This window comes from Rhopalosiphum maidis, chromosome 2 (genome assembly GCF_003676215.2).
Source record: "Rhopalosiphum maidis isolate BTI-1 chromosome 2, ASM367621v3, whole genome shotgun sequence".
Classification (NCBI taxonomy): domain Eukaryota; kingdom Metazoa; phylum Arthropoda; class Insecta; order Hemiptera; family Aphididae; genus Rhopalosiphum; species Rhopalosiphum maidis.
In genome coordinates this window covers 7,697,258-7,719,623 of record NC_040878.1, presented here as the reverse complement: position 1 = coordinate 7,719,623, position 22,366 = coordinate 7,697,258, and the positions used below count along the sequence as shown (strand labels likewise).

Here is a 22,366-nt window from a genome sequence, read left to right as displayed (position 1 = left end):
TTTTTATTTTACTACATATAGTTATATTATATTATATTATTTAGATGTAGACCTTTACTACTTCCATTGGTCAGAAATACAATATATAATAACATTTATAATTAATGCTATGCTATTGCCAGTTGCTACTTTTAATGCTCCGCATAATTACAGAAACATTGGTGATGTTATTAACCTTAGTAAATAGTGAGTAATTAATGGGTAGGAGGGATTAGTCTCTTCCTAAACATAATACCTAACTTAGTTCCCCTCAATTATACATATAAGGGAATGAGTGATCATACACTATTACTATGGTAATTTCAATTGAACATTGCCTGCGGGGAGCACAAAAGAATATTTGAAACCGTCTGTACTTTAGAATTTAACTGTCAATTTCGACATGCTATAAATCGTTCACTAGAATTCTTTATTAACAGTATTTTTTAAACTATGATTTACTGTTTAAAGAAGACAATTTTGGGAGTGAGTGTTCCAAGACAGATATAACAGACCATGTTGATGAATTTAGTACCTAGATAAGTATTTCAAATTATGTTTAAAAATGTACCTTTCTATGAAGTAAGTTGGGGAAATAATATTTGTTGTTAAAGTATGTGAGATAGAAAAAGTAATCCAAAAAATATGGAAATGTGTCCTTAAAAATGCATATTGACCTCATTAACCAATGTGTAGTGAGTTCTATTGACAAATTGATTCCTATTTTTTTTGTTAATGTGTAGATTTGAGTCTAATAACTAATAAGCAAATAAGTGCATTAAGCCATTAACTATAAGTTCAATAGCAGCAACTACTGTAATAATATAATACATAGCAATGATTTATTTTACAACCATTTAATAACTGTATAATTTTGTAATTATTATATTTGAACAAATTTAACAAATTAAATATTAGAAAGAATAATATAATTTAATTTACAAAATAATAATTACAAATGTAGGTATATATAATGTAAAATTATGTTAACGGAAAATGAAATATTTAAGGAACCCAATGGTTATTAAGGTATTGGGACAAGGATTGATATTAAAATCAGAAAAATTGTTAATAGTAAAAAAAAAAAATCGGATAACAAAATAATTCATCACAAGCATAGCATAAAGAAAATTAAGTTTGTGTACCTCAAGGTTTTATTGTTGATTTGACTGTTATTGTTATAGCCAAATTGTTGTATGTACCCTAAACTTAATCTTTAGTTTTGTTTGTATGACCTAAAGTGCTTAAAACAGTTAAAACATATTCATAATTATGAATTTTTTGTTGTCTCCCTTTGAGTAGCGTAAGCACTGTGTGGCCTATCTATGTAGGTATATTTAATCAATGGCATAAGTATAAAAATTTGGACCCAATGAAAAAAACTTAAATGACCACTTTCCTATTTAGTTTATATGTAAAAAAAATGAAACTAAGTTGTATTTCCTTAATAGTATAATTTATCAGCCTTTTATTTTTTATTTAATAACTAAACATACATTAATTTACATTTACAAATAATAGTTATATATGTATAGGTTAGTTAACAGCATGAAAAGTTCATGGTTATCAGTTAAAATTTTACTTTACCAGTTTTTAAATTTTCAAAGTTGTTAATAAGTTTTTAATCGTTTATAAGTTCTACTTCTCCAGCTTCTATGTTCAATAATGCTGTATCTGATGGTTGTTCTTTTCTCGTGGAATTCCTTTAGTACCTAGTTTTTGATAATTTTTAATTTGGAAAATGATAGCTTATTCGTAGCTACCATTACAGGTATGGTTAATAAAATAATTAATAATGAACATACTTCTAGGAAACTACTGCTCATATCACATTATCTCATTAATAATTTGATAAATTCTTTTAGTTTTAATTTTTTGTACTATTTTGCTTCTTAATGTTTATACTAAAATACTCAATAATAATTGAATCCAAAACAATTCAGAAAAAACATGTAGATATTGCAGTTGTAATAATATTGTTTAATTTCTAAGTTCTATATCTGTTAAAGTCTTTTTTATAATAGTTGTTAAAAATAAAATAAATCTGAAACCTTTTTTAAACTTATACTTTATTTAAAATATTACAATGTCTATTGTTGTAAAAAAAAATTGTTATTCTAAATAATTCTTTTGGGTTTTCAAACTTTTGATCTTGTGCAACCCGATGCAAGCAAAAGTATTTTCTTTTATTTTCAAAAGTAATTAAAATTGTATAAACATTACATTAAATGGTACTTCTATAATATTAAAAGAAGATATTATGATTGTTTATTTTTTTTAATTTTCAAATCAAATTTTTTTGGTGATGATAAAAAAAAATACAGTATTCTGGAAAAACAAAGAGTTTTTCAATAATCTAATCCCTAATGCAGCTACATTCCATGCATTATCTTATTTATGCCACTACTCCCTTAATCTTATATTTTTAGTTGTTAATATATTTTCTAAAATATCTATAGAATTCATACATGATTTTATAGATAATAAGCTTTTATTTATGTATATTGTATACAATATATAATTGTTTATGAAAAGCAGTAAGAAAAAATACAGTTTATAAACAATATATAATTAACTTTATGAACAGAATTGAGATTTTAAAGGGTTTTTTTATATTGAGTACAAAAAAAAATTGGTTTGTATAAGGTAATACTTATTTAGTTTAATATCTATCCACATAAAGATATTGATGATTATTGTTTAGATGTTTTATTAAAAAGTATAGATTAATTAAAGTAATGAAGGCAGTCCATTTGTGCTATAGCCCTACATAATAAAGAGATAGTAAAAATTATAGAACAAGTGTGTCTTATATGATATGTTTCCATGCAAATTTTCAAATAATTTAAATTGACTGTTATAACAATCTATTTGGAGAAGGATAAAAATATGTATTAAATAATATTTGTGGTATCATAAAATTAAAATCATATTTACAACAGTTTATGATAAAACTCCATTTTATTGTGACTAAACATTAATAAATTGAAAAAAAAATATTTACATAAAACCAAGTGTTAAATATTACGATTCCTCATTTTTGTATTTGCCCCTCCAAGATTTAGGCAATGGTACAACAGCTGGACACGGAACTTGTCCAAAAATTTCACACATACAATGTTTTTCACACATGTATCCAAAATTGGCCATATTATCTTTTTTTTCTTTGGCCATGGCTTCCATTTGGAGTGTTTCTTTTGGTTTTCCAAGAACTTCTAAGACATGATCATGGATTCGATCTTTGTCACGATTATCAACATCAATCAATACATCTTTACCATTATTCATGAAACATCTAAATAAATACATAATAACTTATATAAGTAATAATTAACAGGTTTAATTTAATTGTTATCACGTATGAAAATATGCTTACCTTATGAATGGTGTCGGTGTCATGTTTTTAAGAGTCAGTACTTGAACGTCAGGATTTTTAAATTGAATTTGAGGGAGGTGCCAAAATACAAATTCTCGAGTGCCACGATGGTTTTCACCCAATGTGTTGTAATGAATTGATACGATTTTAATTCTGTCTTTAAACACTATCTTACCAGCTTCCAAATATTGTATAGTTCTCCGTATCGGAGCAGCACCTTTCATGAACGGCATGTTTTAAATGTATAATATGTATTACTAGACGATTTAAAAGCAATAACAATCATTAAATTTTCCAACTTATTCAACAGTACTTTGAATTTTGCTAATATTATTCACGTTTTAGTTGATTGTAAATCATTATCAAATAAAATCATTTAAAAATAAAGATAAGGGTATCACTGGTCTGTTCTTGGTAAATAGATGTATAAGTTAACATGGTATATTTGGTAGGCGTATGGTGGCAACAAAAGAAATTTAAATTTAAAACTTAGTGTTTGCTATATTTTTTATGATTTATTTTGGTTTATTTTTTTTTCTTATGTCGTAAACTCGTTACATAAAAAAAATGTTTTTTTATGCGTTTAATGTTCAACGTTTGTAATTTGTATATTGTGTATTTTTCAAAATAATTTTTCAATGCATTACACGATATGCGTTCTTTGATCATTTGCAATGTTTTTAAATTATCTAATTAAATTTATATAAAATATAGTTTAATAGTTAATGCTCAATAGCCAACAGGTAATAGCTCTTGTTTAGAAAATCAAAAGTTTATACACTATTATTAAGTTAAATCTAATAAGATAAAATAATAATAATTATATGGTATGTACCTATTTCGGTTGCAATAATTTATGATGTTTTACACGGATATGCGTGTTGTACTGTTGTGTATGGCTGTTATCTGTATGAGCATATTATATTATTATATTTTGACCATTCATTGTGACATATTCAAATGTTTTTAGTAGAGGTACTAGAGGATATCCTCAGTTTGATATCAGGTATTCAGGTACTATTATTGGGATAGAAGGGGATAATTAAAAAATACCAATAAAAAAATAAAAAAATAATAAAAATATTCTCGTTTCCTTCGAATTGCCATTAATAAAATGTCATCATGTATAAATATAATGTTTCGACATTTTTAGTTTTCTTTTGTTGAATAGGGTATTCAAAATTTTTAAAATGCACAAATTATTTTACATTGAAACTCTCAAACCTAGTTATATCTATATTCTATAACAATTGAAAAATCTCGAAAAGACGAGTACAATTTTATTTTTGATACACCACCGTTTTAAGGTCAAATTGTCAATTTGTCTCCTACACTAAATTTTATCATAAACCCACTTAAAAATTACAATGATTTATTGAATGTATTGAAGTCAAACCTACTATGTTGATATACCTATACCAAAAAACAAGTTTTGTAATTATTTATGTTTATAATAATTTAATTTAAAATATTATTGATAATAATATGTAATTTCTTTATTAACAACCACAAATATGTAATAATACAATTATTTTATTAATAATAATTAATTTTATTAATTAATACAATTCTAAAAATTACCTACGGACTATGATAGAATGTGATTTTATAAGCTAACAACATATCATGCCTTTCGCTCCCGTAGACAAGTCAATATTAATTATATGTCCATGCATAGATATACCGATACATGCTTCTTTACTTATTGTGTTCAGCTCATATTTTGGAAAGATATTATAGAAATTAGCAGTTAAGAGATACTTACCTATAAGAGTAGGTATATTTCTATCGTAATATTCTTTAATTTATTTTTATTACCAGTATTTCACTGTTAACAGATCACAATTATATTTATTTTGTATTTATCTAGGTCTTGAAAAAGTTAGAAGTTCTTTTTATCAGTTAGCAAATTTTAGTAGACGATCAGTGCTTATGCTATCATTGTGAGTTAAAGATATTTATTTTTGACGTCTTCAATTGTATTTGAAGATAGTTATACATATTATATTGGAGTATCAGAGTATACATCTAACAAGGTAATATATTGTGTAAGAATACAAGTACAATGTACGATATTATATTATGTCATGTTACGTATTTATATGTATTTTGTTTGATATACATGTAATATATATTATTTAGAAACCTATTATAAAATATTAGGATATTAAGTTGGCTTTATGTATTATGTTACTTTGCTGTGTTATTTCAGTTATTTGTGTATTTTCTAATAATGAGCTTGACAGTTTTTGTTGAGAATCTTTATACATACTTTATATTATACCAACGTATAACTATCAAAAAAATATATTTAACTCAGTTGTAAATTTAATAATAGTTTAAAATATTGACGTAATAATTGTCTATAATAAGTTGTATAATTATAAGTTATTATAATAAAATATATAAACAAATACTATCAGTTTAATCTCTGATATACACATTTAAGATCACATGTAAATATGTAATATTTGTGCATTTCCCAAAAGATTTTTTTTAAATTACTATCACTTTATCTCTTGCCTAACCTAATCTAATTTAACGTTTTTTCTAGTAAAGTAAAAAACTTTATATTTATAAATTTATAATTCTACAACTGTTCGATATCATATTATGTTTATTATATGCACAATCAATAGTCATTTATTCATTGTAAAATAAAACATACACGTACAGTCGTACAATTTAGTATCTAGCCATCTGGGTATAGGTGAAAACCGAGTACAATGTTATTATTGTAGGCTAACATTGTGCAATATCTTTTAGATTCTGAGCGGAGCGATGAATGTATTGATTTTACAATGTGTTTGTTATAATTATTTAAAAATAAATGACGATAGATATTTGAAATTTTTACTAAATGTTTATATATAATAAATTTAAAAATATAATATTGAGCCATATCCTCATATTATGATAAACCATTTTTGAGGTACATATATTTATAAACATTTGAAATTTGAATTTTTTTATAAATGTTGAAAACCAAAAGCTTAGTACAAAGTTTCTCATAAGTTTTTTGTTTTTAGTGAAAATAAAATAAAATAAACATCAATTCGCAATAATGTTTTTTAAGTGTCTATGTTACATGTACTACTTTGAAATCTAGTATTATATGACAGTATGCAATAAAGTAAGTTCCTTGGTTTTTATAATTTATTTTAAAAATAATATTGCAAATGTTTGTAATGTAATGGCATGTAAGCAGATCAAGGAAAATGAGGAAATTTTTTTCAGTAAAAATAAATATCATTTTTAATACAAATATAATATGTATTTTATATCATGAGTGGTATAGGTACTTACTTTCCGATAACACGTTTGAATAGTATTCATATATACCTATAATATGGTATGACATTTTTAAAATTATTATTTTTCATTCATTTTTGGAGCAGCCGGTAGGACAATTTTTTTTGAAATGGGGCTAAGCCCGATTTTCACCAATGTACCCGAGGGCCACAAAATTTAGCGATATAGGTACAATTTGTCATTGCCATTAAACACATGCTAGGTCATACATGATATTTTGTGAGTTGTGATTTCACGTAAAATATGAATGTGATAATAATAATAATAATAATAATAATAGGTAAATATTTCTAAAGAAAAATTTTTTGGATTTTTTTTGATATGATCATGGATTAATATCTTAGTTTATGGACTAAATATACTAGGCAGTTATTGTTATTTTCATTAAATATACTATTATTACAAATTTACATAAGTATTAAAAAGAATACTGTAAGTCCTAAATGTCATGTCTATGAGAAAAAGTTTATAATAAATATAAAATAAAAAAATGCTTTTTAATAAAAATTAATAATAATTAATTTTATTAAATTATGCTATAAGCGAAATCTTGTTATTATGATCCAATGATTCTAAAGCAATCGATGACACATGTGATACAGTTGTTCCAAATCCACGATCTTCTTGAACTCCTGAAATTTAAGTATGTAAAGTTTAAAAATAAATAGGTACCTAAAATTTACTAAGTTCTATTAAGGTATGTTACGTATTACGGGCTATATCCATAATGTATAGGTTAATGTATATCGTATATTAATATATCTATTATGATAATTATTATTTATGGCATCACCTATGATATTTTTTAGTACAAAAACATAATATTTTATATCATACATTTATTAATGTTTTATTTGTATAAATATATACCAGTATAAAGGTGCTACCTATTTTATGAGTATAATAATATTATCTATTATAACTATGATGATGTTTATACGGGCGGCTTTCATTTGGATTAATAACTCAAAATAACATATCATTTTGGTGAATTTATATATATAATTTAAGTAAAATTTATGTGGACTAATAAAGTTTTTCCTTCCCATTATCAGGACTCTCAGTTAACTATAACTGCTATGGTTAAAACTATGTAATAAATATTTAAAAAAATTATTGTATAGACATGTCCCTCTCTCGCAACGTACATTTCGGTTACATATATAGTTATATATTCACAAATTCACAACTTATTCATACATGGTACACTTAATTTTTTTTTACTAACTATGTTATTAATTATTTTATAAATTAACCCAAATGATCTGTTACTTTCCCGTCCTAATAATATATGCTCTACGCAGGTAAATTTTGGGTCATTCGTCCAAATAAATAACGCCCGTTTAAACATATATTTTTTAGAAATGATGTAAATACTACTACATAAGTATAAAAAAATAAAATAATCCATCAGACATATGTAAATCACATATGTACAATAAATATAAATTATTAACGAATAATGGACTAACTTAAAAAATATATTATTATAGTATATTGTAATGTTGGAATGAACCTACTGTTAAAAAATAATAAAATAAAATCACACCACACGTAGATACATATAATTCAGAATAAAATAATAGGAAAAAATAAATTCACTCGCTCAAATGGGTGGCTATTCATTTTTTGAATAAAATGATTACACCCATTTTCCAAATGATTAACCATTCAGACTTAAATATTCTAGATAATTTAATTTGGTATAATACCATAAATTAAAAAACATTAATAAATGGTGAAATAATATTATATGTTTTTATAATAAATGAGCTAAGTGTATTGCACATTTTGCATGCAAGCCCGGATTAAGACATAGCATAGTCTTTAATCTTTATACGTGAAAAATGATTTATAATTTTAATTTTATTAAAAAAAATATCAAAACAGTGCATATTGAATTCAATAATTTTTTTCGTTTTACAAAAGTTTTTTTTTTACATCATCATAATTTATTGTTTGTATAACATATTTTTTGGATGTCAAATATTATCAATTTATTACGAGAGCAGTCTTGATTGCCGATTGAAATGATTAAATTTAATTGTTTTTCGAATTTTGAAGAAGTGTTTTTAGCAAAACAATTTAAATTCAGAATAGTTAAATATATTTGTATGAATTTGTTTTTCAATCTAAAATTATTAAAAGTTTAAAATATTTAGCAAAAAGACAAAAATAATAATTATAATAATAATATAACATCCCAAAAAACAATCAACAATACATCAGCTATGTATTACCAGTACTACTGCATGTATGTTTTAGAATTATTTTTTTTATAAATCAATTCAATATAAGTTTTTAATTTTTATTGTGAGTGATATTTAAAAAAATGTACCTATTGCAGAGTTTGAGGTTCATAAAAAAATCCAATATGTTAAGGCACTCTCCCTTAACCCGGGCTTATTGTTTGCAATGTTTGCATGACAGTTGATGATGTCAAGTTACCGTGTGGCTGTAGACGTTTCGATATGGATCTCAAAACAGGTACTCGTTTTGTAGCTTTTTCACAACATCCACAATTTAGAACTGATTTAAATGCTTTTCTATACTGTTTATTCATTATGACGTATATAATTGGATTAAAGCACGCTGATGCGTAAATCATAATATATGCAATCAAGAGAAGAGCTGAATAAAATAGAAAATATTATGTTAGGTTTTATAGTTAAGCATAATATTATAATTTATAGCTGTAGAAATTTATCTTAATTTATCTTTTGATTCTTTTTAATATTAAAATTATTAAATTAAAAGTATTAAATATAATAAAATATCCTTAGAAATATAGGATTACGTCCGTCCCGGTTTCGTTTTTCACAGATAATGATTTATCATTTAGTTCAAGTTTGATACATCCATTATAGTGACCCACTCAATGGCAAGACACATTTGATATTTATTATACAATAAAGCGACTTTCGCAGTTTTTTTTTATATCGAATTTGTATGATTAAATTAATTTGAGAGTTAAAAATATATCCATCAAGTAGGAGTAAAAAATGTACTCGAATAAGTGGTACCTTCGTACCTATAGTAAATGATTATTAAAAAATTAAAACACATTGAATACAATTTTATATTATAAATGTATAAAGGAATCCTAAATCAATTTTTTAAATTATCTTGTTTAGGCAATCACTATTTTTTGAAAATAAAAATTTTGATTTTACTATATGTATAGTATGTATCACCTAATCTTTGTTTTGTAGAAGGTTTAATAATGGAACTATTCTATCGTGCTTAATAAAATATTTGTTAATAGTTGGAATTTGTGAAGTTAATTTTTTTTTAAATGGTGTTTAATTTTTTCATATAGGTGATTGATGTAAATTGTAAATTTTTAATATGTACTATTATACTTGGGCGTTGTATTAATATTATACGTATTAAAAATTTTAAAAAACGTAACACCTTTTAACTACCCTTTACCTCTACACAAAATAATAATATAACTAAAATTAAATTTTACTTAATTTATATTTATTATGTATTACGTATTAAACTAAGAAATTGCATTGTATTGAAAAGTAGTTTCTAAACACACGTCTATTAAAATATTTTATCAAAATCATATGATTAAAACTTGTAATAAGATATCCAATATATTATGTTCAAAGGGATTTCATAAATTTATATTTTTATACATGCACAATGTAAAGTAATCTAAAAATATATTTTATACTATTCTTTACGGCAATAATGCAGGACATAATATAGTACAAATATAATTTTGTATAGTTCTAATTAAGATTGCGTTCAGAGAACAGGAAATCCAATTCGATGAAATTATGTTGTAATCAATTTTAAATTATGATTTGTTTTATAGTATATACCTGGGTATTGAACATTTGGATCTAAGGTTTTTGTGATTGTAATTGGCAAATAGCAAAATACAAAAGATAAAAATATAGCCAAAACCATTTTAGTTATCCTCCATTCACTAAGTTTCCTTCTTATAGACTGCATATGAGTTGCTGTTGGATCACTTTGAGTGGATGTTTGATGCCTTCGCATTCGTTTTTCTGAACTGTAATTAAATATAAATTAAGTTGCATTGTCAAAAATTATAATTATAAATATAATATCATGTACGCATTTATATTTGAATTTACTTACTTACGAACAACCAAAAATATACCAGTGTAACAGCAAACAATTACAATACATGGTATAATGAACCCAGTGACCAAAAGAGCAGATTTCGAAGATTGACCAAATTCATCAGATACTATTGAACACGTACCCAACTTTGGATCATATTCAAATTTGCCTTAAAAATATATTTGTAAAATATTATGATTTAGGTAGGAAATTAATAATATTATTATAAATACATACCCCATTTACTTAAAAGGGTAGGTATCAGCATGCCAAATGAAATAATTAGACAAAGTATAATCATAGAAGTTATCCATATTGGACGATATACTATATTATATAAGCTTGAATGAACGATCATTATATACCTAAATTAAATAATTTTTTTTTATTGAATGCATAGTAAATATTAAATTGTATAACTGAAATTAAATTTGAAATATAATTTATACTGAATCTTTTAGCCGGTACATCCGAGCTGAGTTCTAAGTACTAGGGGCTAACCACAGACGGTACCTATACTATAGTATTAAGTTCCAAATTTTTAAAAAATATGTATATAACAGCAACACATTTTACGTAGATTAAATGTTCAGAAGTTGCACAAAAATATTTATACAAATATTTAAAATATATACATTATACATATTATACACTATTAATTCATAGTGTAAATTAAATCTCAGTCATTAAATACAATGTTATTTGAGATTATTAATATTGCTTTTATATTTTTATGATATAATACTTATATATTACCTAACTATTAAAATAATTTAGTGTAATATTCAAAAAATATTAAATTAGATTCCCATATATGAAGCTCAATTAATTACAATTCCTTGTTATTAACAATGAATATAATTTTCTGTTGCTAGTACTCGCACGTTTATTCATATATTTCCGTATTGCTTTTATAGTTCATTATTATTACAACATTTGTATATTATGTATTATATTGTCAAGTCTTAGATAATATTAGGGATTCTGTCTTTATCTATATTGTCTACCCACTGCTCCTCAGTTTTCGATGTGAGCAACCTTTTGCCACGTTGTATTTTATTATAGTTATTATCACTGGTCCCTTGGCGATCATATAACATTCCCGCACCCCTGTAACGCAAACATTTTGTCATTGGGCCGTATCATTACCCAGAATATTGTTTCCTACTGGCTCTATCATTTGGGTCACAACTAACCTAACTTTCAATATTCCTATCGTCAAACATGTGAGCTATGTATTTGATTTAGAATATTGACTAATTTAATTAATTCATATTATAGATTGAAGTAATTTTAATGACTATATTATGTAAGTAAATATACTAATTAATTCTCAATAACAATGTTCATTGAGATAAATATACATATTACATTTATTTGTTTAAAATTATAAAAGTATATTAACAGTTATGACTTTATGAGGTTTAAATTTGGTTGAGTAGTTTGGTAGTAATGATGAAAATTTGATGGTGGCAGAGATAGATTGAGGTCCTGAAAGTGATTTGGCCAATGATTCCGGAAATTAGAATCATCTAATTTTATTTTGTTTATTTTGTTCATCTTAAGAAAATCAAGATATTTTTATATGTAAGTTACATTTTTTAAATATTCTTATTTACATTATAATTTATTACAAACAGATCTTAATTCAGTCATTTTAAAATAGTGTGATTGTTTATTCAAATTTATAGTCATAATTCATAATACACCACGTAGACGAGTGTCTAACATTATTTCTATGTATAATGTATAATATACTGTCTTGATTTGTTTGAATCTATAGATGAATAAATAAATTAAATATGTTATTAATATTATAATTATAACTATGATTGGTAATGCTGAAAATTATTTCATTAATCTTACCTATGAGTTTATTAAAAATACTAACATGGGTGTTGGATGATTTGACAAAAATTAGTTTGTAATATAAATAAATAGTTTTTTTAACAGTTTAGCACACTTTCAGTACATTTAACCTATATTTTTTTCAATTTATTTTTGGGGAAATAGTAGTTACTATTTAGTTAAGTAGTTTTTATATAATATATTATATATTTGGACATTTATAATGTATGATAAATTTTATTAGGGTTTTAAATATCTACATAAATAATACAATATTGTACGTAACATAAATAAAATAAAATAAAAAATTGATATGCATTAGTTGATATTTAAAAAATGTAATATAAATAAATGAATTTTTAGCATTTAGGTGTGAATATAAATTATAATACTAATTTACTTACCTATTTATAGTGATCATAGTAATAAATAGCAACGATACTCCAATATTTCCGTATTGTAAAAATGGTACAATTGAACAGAGTTCTTGGTATTGTACCCAATTAATATTCAAAAATCTTGAAGCATTAAATGGTAATACAGCTATGCAAAATAACAAATCAGCTGCACCTAAGCTATAGAAATTAACAAAACGACTCGTGTACTAAAATTGTTCAGTTAAATATGATTTTTAAAATAAGTCAATGTAATAGAGATTAAACAATTTATTATGTAAATTATATATAAATAGAATATAATATTATAATAGTAAAACGATTACTTTTAAACAAATTAATATTTAAATAGGGTGGAAAAGTGGGTATTGCTCTGTGTATAAAGTAGAGATGAGGAGTAGGTCACTATAACGGATGTGTCAAATTTGAATGCAATGATACTTGTCATTGCATACAAAAAATGATTCTGAACGGAGATGAATTGTCAGTCTAGAATAATTAGTAGGATATATTATATTATTACCTATATTTAAATTGCAATATATCGTTATTTTACGCGATTTCGTAAAAAATTAAATTTCATACGCTTATAAAATTTTATCTATATTGACGCTAGAAATTGTTTTACAGTTATTTTAAGATAAAGTTATGGAGGACCTTGTATTGAGTTTTTTAACCTTAGGTATAAATCACAAAAATGTTATGAATTTTCAATTTCAAAATTCCTTGAAAATTTTCGCGATTTTGACATATTTTATAAACATTTGAATTTAAATGCTTATAAACAAAAATTGTGACTAACGATTTTTGATTTTTTTTTTCACTACTTTAATTACAACTTATAAGTTACAATAAACTTGGATTAAATTTTAAAGGTTTTTTGGAGTGCCAAATTTTTTTTTTATAGGCATTTAAAAAAAAAAACTTAAAAAAATCTAAAATTTTAATTGTCTATAAATAGCTTAAAAAAAGTCAAGATGAAGGTGAAAATTTCAAGTATTTACAATGATTCGTTTTTGAGTTATAGAAATATAAAAAATCGATTTTGTCGAAAACTGGTTATGTGTAAAAATTTCCGTTTTTTTGTTATTTTTTTTTAGGATTTTTCCTAACGCTTTTGAAAACTATTTGAAATTTTTACTTTTGACTCTCTTAAATTACCAAATAGATTCATTTTCATTTTCAAAGAGGGGCTGAAATCAAAAATCAAAGCACTATTACTACTCCAAAACGTGATGACAGACATAAAAAATAAAATAAAAACATACATCATTGTAAAATCATGAATTCATAACTCCATTCAGAATTTAAAAAAAAAATTAAGTATGAACAAAAAATTATTAAATTTAATACAATAAGTAGGTATAATATGAATTAAATAATGAGAACGGAAAATGCACTATTTTATTAATAATACATATTCTAAGTTATAGGTTTACATTTCAAATAATTTATGAATCATAACTTATGAACGTAAAGTTAAGCACAGAAAATATATTAAATTATTATAACACATTATCAAGTTTAAATATTTTTATTTTTTTTTTTTATTTTTTTATAGCTTCCAATATCTTTATTAATACAACTCAATGATTACAATTATGTGTATAAATTAAAAAAACGGTCGTTACAAACTTACAATTACAAATAATACATAGTATAGTATTAATCGATAGTTATTAATTTTCATACATTACCTGATGATAAACGTTGAAGCTATATTTCGAATTCGTGGACTTTTTAGTATTACTAATATAGTTAAACTATTTCCTATAATTCCAATACACATAATAAGCAACGTTATAAACGCTGCAGCGTACATAATTTTTGGGTTTTCTTTTAGCCATCTAAAAAAATATAGCAATTTAATACACGATGATGATAGTAAATAGCAAAATTGAATATTTACTTACGGCTCGAATCCCACTGATTGGTTTGAGTTTGGCATTTAAATTAAGTATTATCACTTAATAAAGAAATGAATAAAAATATATACAATTTTCATAATTTTTAGTCTAGAACAAAAATAAAGTGTTATTATTTTGTATTATAATAGTTAACGTATGAATATATATTTTGTATTTTAATTTACCATCCTTAATTTATAATTTATGCATATAAACAATACGATAATAATTATTATATAAAAAACAAACATAATGCATTTTTTGGACATTCGACTGTGGCATATTATGCCTTTAATAGGTATATAGGTACAAAAGGGATTTTTAAAATAAAAATTTGAATTAAATCATTAATATAGGAACGTTTTAATCATTAAAGCATTAAAATTTAGCATTAAATTAAATTGTTGTTTTGCTTTTAATAATTTGTCACATTAATGAAAACATTAAAAATTCTCAAATGTATAGTTAAATCCGAAATGAATTATATGGAACGTATTTTGATTAGTTATGCGTTGCATATGTGTCAATTCATTATATCACATTTATCATGTGACAATTTATGCCGCGACGTCAGCAGGGCCGACGAGAACTTTTACGGGTCTCGGGGCCGATCGATTCTAGGCCTCCTTTACTTACACTTATTTGTCTGAAATGATATAAATATATCTTGTACATACTTGTACATAAGATAGTATAATACAAATATTTAAGCTTTTTAATACGTAAACATAAAAAATATTGTAATTTGGCTTAGTTAAAATCATTTTTGGGAAAAAATAAATACCAACACTAAAAATAAACCAATTATATCCTTAGTTTCTTAAAGTACCTGGTCGCCTACAATAGATTAATTTGGAATTAAATAGATACAATTTTCTAAAATAGTATCTTATACTACAGCAAATGATTGTAAAATAATTTTGTAAAAAGTTGTTGTCGGGCCCTCTCGGAGGTTGGGCTCTAGCCTTCCCTGTCCCATAATTTTGCCGGCCTTCAACGTCAGTTTACTGTGGATAATTTTTATTATCAGTTTAGTTCATTGTTGTTTATTATTAAACAATATTAAGTAGGTATAATGTAATAGTTATATACGAAAAATGATTCAGAACTACGGAGAAACGTTATACAGGTTTTTTGTCTCTATTTTTTAGGTTAATATATAATAATATAATCATAATATTATAAACCATTTACTTTTCTATTAGAAATATTGCGAGTCAGACTTCTTATTGGTAAATTACTCGTTTAGGCTATAGCATACATTATATTTTAATTATTATAATATTTGATCATATCTTAATATTAAGTTAATACTTACGTATTGTTGATGTAAATCGATTTGATATGTATGTAAATATTTTTAAATTATTCTAAATATATTGAATATCTTATTGTTTTAATTTAAATTAACCCGATGTTGAAAATTTTAATTCTCTAAGATAAATATTTTTTGAATTAAAACACCGTAACTAAAATTTTTATTTTATATTTGAATATTATATAATTGTATTAATATCTGAACTTTAAAATTTAAATACTCAAATATAAAACCCGTGTTGTCAGGAAAAACCGCGAAAAATTGATTTTATTACATTCTCTGAAATCATTAATTTAAAGTCAACCATAAATATTTTACAACAAAGATAATTTTTAAATTTCTCAGTGCAGTTAGCATGTTATTTATATTTAGGTATGTATTTTTCCAGTTAATAAAATAACAATTGTTAATATTTTAGTAGGTATATCATTTAGTGTATTATTAATAATAGAATGAATAATTTTAGTTTTATAATTTTTATTTAATAAAATAATAAATTAAAATTGTATGAGGGGAAAGTGATCACGATGAAGTTCTTCGTAATAAATTGTCATAGGATGAATTTATGAGACATCTGTTTTTTTTTTTAAATCATGTATAATGATATTTATTTAGTATTTGTAGTCTGTGCCCATCATTAATTTGCTATATAAATAAAAAATGTTAATTGATATTAATATTTATTTTATTTCGATTGATAATAATGAAGTAGGTATATAAGTAATATTAACCAATGTTGACAAAATTATAAAAGTTTTTATTTATATCTGGACAACGAACCTAACCTAACCTATATTTTGATAGTGAACCCTCACCTATATTAAACTATTTTATACAAAATAAGATTATTATAGTAATATTTGATTAATGATAAAAAATGTAAACGGAATATAAAGACAGACGTGGAATACAAATAGTATGTTATAGGTAATTGAATTGTTTCTCTATAAACATACCGTAAGACAGCGAAATATTATATTTTTTTTCATTATAAAAAAGCGATTCAGATGGGAGTTCCATTACCATTTAAGTTATGTATTAAAATAATTGATAATAACAGTTATTTATAAAAGACAAATCAATATATTAGAATCTAGTCTTTTACCAAAAGTTTTCATAATACATAATTTTCGTTATGAATTAAATAACAAAACAGGAACAATTTAAATAATAGTTCTACAATACGTAATAGGTACAGACATTTTTTAAATTTTAAGATCAAAAGTTGATAGATGTAATTAAAAACTAAATAAATAGATTATTACCTTTTTTAAAAATGGTTTGATTTACTGCTTATAAAAACGTTATGTGTATATTAAAACTAAAAGGAAATATACGTTTTAAATCTAAATTTTCAATTTGCACGTCTATAAAATGTATCTAGGTGTGTTATATCGGTTAATATAATAATATTTATGATTATTTAACGTGAAAATACATAATATAATTTAATTATATTTTTATCAAATACCGTTACTTACATGATAGTTTATGAAATATTCAAAAGTTTTAATTTGAGGCATATTTAGTATTTACATTTTCATAAAAAAAAAAAAAAAAATGTTGACGAAATTTTTATAAACATTTAGACATTTAGGTACAAACGTCCACACTGGTATGTCCACATTGTAGCTTGTGTGAACATAGTTGACACCAGAAATTATCTTTAATAGCCATTTATTCCATCAGTTTTAATCGACATTTAAACATGCGGGCAACGTTCAGTTTTCAATAATACTAATAGGAGGGGTCTAAACATAAATAATAATAAAAAAAAAAAACTATTCTCCTTACATTGGACGGGTCATAGTTTTGAGTGCACCACAGCTCACGGGGAAGGATGTATCTATAACTATTATTATGTGTTTCATATTACATTGTTAGTAAATATTACCCCATGCCAAAAAAGGATCTTTAAGTGATTTTAGTATTTTTTGTTGATTAATTAGTTTTAAAATGCAATAAAATTATAATTAAAATGCAAATAAATAAAAAATACTAGCATTAGAAATTAGTCAATAATTTTAATTTTAATTTTAATAATTTAAATTAAAATATTTAGTACCTAATTATTATGAATAGTATATACCTACTATATAATATAATATATTATGTATATCTTTTGGTTAATAGATTACAATGTTGATTTTTTATACTTGTTATAACATTTATTTATAAGTATCTTGTGTTTTATATTTATTTTTGCAATTATCATCAAACATTTGAAAAAATAAAATAATTATAATATAAATACTATTCTAATAATACATTATTATTTTGAAATGATTATTGCGCATAAATATTCGTTAAAATTTTAAATGTTATATTGTAGTGTTAACTCTTAACTGTTATTATAATTTTTTGAACCACTGTTCTTATTTTAGTCAATTACAAAGGTTCTATATATCCACAACTAAAGTAGGTTATAAAATAGATTAGGGTGTCTCGTTAATTTGTTGATGGGTTCATATATTTTATACAGTGAGGAGTAGCACAGAGGTGACAAATTCAATGTGGGAAATATATTATGTAAAGGGACACACACACACACACACATATATATATATATATTTATAAGATTGTTTATATTAATAACGGATGTTATATAGAGGACATAATTGTTTTAATATTGTTGGGGAACAATCTTAATTTTATAAAATATAATGCCAATGATTAATAAAGAATAAAGTCTTGTATTAAGCATATTGTTTGTATATACATGACAAAATAATATTTTTTTTTTTTTTGGTCCTATTTAACCAAAAATATGTAGATTAAGTTGAGTTTATTTTATTTACATGTATAATATTCGTTTAAAATATTTTTTTCGGTCAACAATATGTGCTGACGTAATAAATAGGGATAAAATTTAAAAATAAAATTGTTATTAATTAAATAAAAAAATATAATTTTTAACTCGATAACCACGCTTGAAAAATTAGTTTATTTTAAATTATTGCAAGAATATACTTTTTCATGTTCCCAAAACTCTCATGTTACATACGTATATCATGATCTCTTTTATTTCATAAAATTATTTTCTGTTTACAATATACTATGGCTTTTAATGGAAATAAGCTAAAGTGTTTCTGTTTATAGAGCAGTTTATTATTATATTATATAGCAAACTATGAACTACGTTATCTTTAAAAAAGTGAATATACAATTAATCCATAAAATATATTATAAGGTGCAGCAATTTCACTAATATTTAGGTATAAAATGTATCCTATAGGGAAATTAAAGATAGTAAATTTACTGTTATTTATAGTAAAATGTATCAATTAAACATACTACTGCATTATTGTACTTAATTGTGTAATCGTTATTGCTCTATAAAATCTTTAAAAAACTATTTATTTTTTCAATAACTAAAGGTAATTTCATAATTTTAAAATTAAAATAGGTAAAGAAATTTTATTTTTAAATTATTATAATTTTATTTGAAAATTGCTTTAATATTCCGAAGTTTAAACATATTGACTAGACATATTCAATGTCAAGTTTTTTTAAACTGTTATTCGTTTAACAATTAAGTTTTTTTAATTATTTAGTCTGTTATTTCTTTTGGAGTAGTAAGAATGTTCGAATCTTATAACTTGAGAGTGGTTTCAGAAAAAAATAATAATACGGGAATTTTTAGATAAAACCAGATTTTTGTTTTAATTGAAAAATTAATAATTAATATAGACTGATTTTTCACTAAATATTTTTATTGGCATTTTTTAGAAACTATTTGAATTTGAAAATATTTTGCAGTTTATTATTTTAGTTTTTATTTGATTTATATGTATGATAAAATTTTTGTTTTTAAACAATAAAGTTTGTAAATTAAAAAATCCCTTTATAAGTACGAGTATATACCCTAATTAATAAATATCGTCAACAAATTTTCATAATTTTTGTTTAAGCATTTTAAGTTAAAACTTTAACAACATTCACCAAAATTTTAAAAGTTTGTAAATATTTGTGTACCTAGTTTATATTTTAAAATTTTCAATTTCGATAACTAAGACTTCGAGCAAATTTAATACAAGATTTATTCATTATTAATTATAATCTTATGGAAATCTTAATATCTTAAAAATATAAGTACGACATTTTTTTTATTGATATTTTAATTTTAATTTTTGATAAGAAAATTAAGGAAAAATGATTTTAATTATTTGGTATAGTAAAAAAATATATTATTTGTAGCAACTTGTATAGTGCATAACATTTATTATATACAATTGCTTTTTCAAAATATTTAGATTAACATTAAGCTAGTTGTTTATACCATTAACTTATTCACAGAATTCTACAGCATTTTGGTATTGACTTAAATTAATAACATCTAGTAATAATTTATGAAATTATATTATAATAATTACTAATAGCAATATTAATATAATTCCTCAAGAGCATCTAAATAGTGAAACACAAACAAATACCAATAAATAGTTACCAATAGTAGTTATAAATCTTATTTTTATCATTATCTAATTTTTAGTATAATTATGAATAATATATAATATTATGTAATGCATTGTGTATGGCAACTATTATCAGAGTTAATAATTTTTTTTTTTTTTAAATATTGATTTATAATGAAATATCGTTAGAAATATAGATTGTCTGGCTAAAAATCGTTGAGAATTGTTTTTCGTATACAATGATTTATCATCTAATTCAACTTTAACACGCTCATTTCATCAATCTACTTAATGACGAAGTACACTCGATACTTATTATATAGTATAGCTAATCTTACCGGTTTTTCTTAAAAATTATTATAACTGTTCCATTATAAGAAAAAAAAATTATATCTACCTATTTAATCCAGTCAATTAATACGATTTCACCGATATGTCACAGTAATTATAGTATGCAAATCATATTTTGCTGCACATGTTATACTTATTGTAAATGTAAATTTACTGTTTTACGTACATTTATAGAATACAAATAAAACAATTTTCTTTATTATTATGATATTATTATTTAAACATGATAGATATAATATGTTTTTGATTAAAAACGATAACACTAACCTTAGTTGATATTTTTCACTGTCTTTTAGTAACGGGTCTGGTCTAATAATCTTACTTTCACACGGTTTATCCATTACAGAATCATTGAGTTTTTCGTATGTCCAAACAGCATAAAAACTAAGCTATCACTTACGCGGTTAAGTCTAATTGGCAATAAAGTGCAATGATCCAACATTATTATATAGTTGACGCAACGTAAAATACAACAGGGATTTCCCCTACCATTATTGTTACCGCTTATATTATACGTTGTCAACGGGCCGCAATTTGTTTGATACATAATATATTACAATGCACAATAACAGTGTTTATTTCGAAAATAAACCATTAACTATCTGGTTTTTAAACTAATGGTTTTTTTCGGTGGCAGAAAGGGAGGCTATCGGAGAAAAATAATGTCCATATGCCAATATTCGATTTAATATTGTATTACACATCATTTAATAATAACCAATAGATTTATTAAAAAAATGTTTCCTTTATAATTTGCAAACATCGATTGAGTATATATTATTATGATGCCCAATAGTTTTAACTCTGGTTGAAATTATATGTAAACTTATAGTATGTGTTTTACTAATATTTGTTATGTTCTATAATGATTGATATTTATTCTAATAATATACATTGCATACTCTATTGTATATTTTTAGATTTTTTGAATAAATCGAGTAATTTTTAAAAATATTGCCTTAGGCTATTGGAGTTTTAATTTTAGTATTTTAGGTTACTCATAAGTAATTTTTATTGAAACTCAAAAATTGTACTGTCAAATTTTATATAAATATATATATATATATATATATATTTGAAGTTATGACAAAATCGGATATTTAAATAAAAAATAAAGATTGTAATTATTTTGTTTTAATTTAAAATTATTCGTTGCAATTTTAAATTTTAACGTATAAAATAACTATACGCAATGACCATTCATCATTTCAAAATATTTAGATTAATTTGATATTTTTCTTATTCTTATCGTATTAGTGTATTATTAATAGTAAAATAGATAACTATATAATGGAAATATTTAAATATATGGTAAAATATACATACCTACCTAGTAATAAAGGCTTACAAATCTTCGCTCA

The 22,366-nt window shown here is 23.5% G+C and overlaps 2 protein-coding genes across 5 annotated transcripts; both read right to left on the bottom strand.

Moving 5' to 3' along the window:
• Positions 1-2,920: 2,920 nt before the first annotated feature.
• LOC113553849 (probable 28S ribosomal protein S25, mitochondrial) lies at positions 2,921-3,713 on the bottom strand. The gene is made up of 2 exons (XM_026957401.1): positions 3,356-3,713; positions 2,921-3,274 (listed from the first exon to the last, which is right to left on the bottom strand). Exons 1-2 carry the CDS (start codon positions 3,586-3,588, stop codon positions 3,004-3,006), a joined length of 504 nt encoding a protein of 167 aa, XP_026813202.1. The 5' UTR covers positions 3,589-3,713; the 3' UTR covers positions 2,921-3,003.
• A 3,455-nt stretch (positions 3,714-7,168) lies between these two features.
• Positions 7,169-21,417, bottom strand: LOC113553289 (G-protein coupled receptor moody). Of its 4 annotated transcripts, none has more exons than XM_026956547.1 (9): positions 21,273-21,417; positions 14,928-15,029; positions 14,712-14,861; positions 13,024-13,194; positions 11,009-11,136; positions 10,787-10,940; positions 10,504-10,697; positions 9,116-9,298; positions 7,199-7,299 (listed from the first exon to the last, which is right to left on the bottom strand). In XM_026956547.1, exons 2-9 carry the CDS (start codon positions 14,960-14,962, stop codon positions 7,199-7,201), a joined length of 1,116 nt encoding a protein of 371 aa, XP_026812348.1. In that variant the 5' UTR covers positions 14,963-15,029; positions 21,273-21,417. The 4 variants fall into 4 exon arrangements, 3 of the variants coding, with proteins under 3 accessions (XP_026812350.1, XP_026812348.1, XP_026812349.1); XM_026956548.1 differs by lacking the exon at positions 21,273-21,417 and adding an exon at positions 17,721-17,758; XR_003405196.1 differs by having other exon boundaries at positions 7,202-7,299; positions 9,006-9,298.
• Between the last annotated feature and the right edge of the window lie 949 nt (positions 21,418-22,366).

Excerpts from the sequence above, each read along its gene's own strand:
- LOC113553849 (XM_026957401.1), bottom strand. The coding sequence starts at position 3,588 with ATGCCGTTCATGAAAGGTGCTGCTCCGATACGGAGAACTATACAATAT. Across the intron at positions 3,275-3,355 it reads ACACCGACACCATTCATAAG|ATGTTTCATGAATAATGGTA; the intron begins GTAAGCATATTT and ends GTATTTATTTAG.
- LOC113553289 (XM_026956547.1), bottom strand. The coding sequence starts at position 14,962 with ATGCCAAACTCAAACCAATCAGTGGGATTCGAGCC. Across the intron at positions 10,941-11,008 it reads TACCCTTTTAAGTAAATGGG|GCAAATTTGAATATGATCCA; the intron begins GTATGTATTTAT and ends TATATTTTTAAG. Across the intron at positions 7,300-9,115 it reads GAAACGTCTACAGCCACACG|GAGTTCAAGAAGATCGTGGA; the intron begins GTAACTTGACAT and ends CTTAAATTTCAG.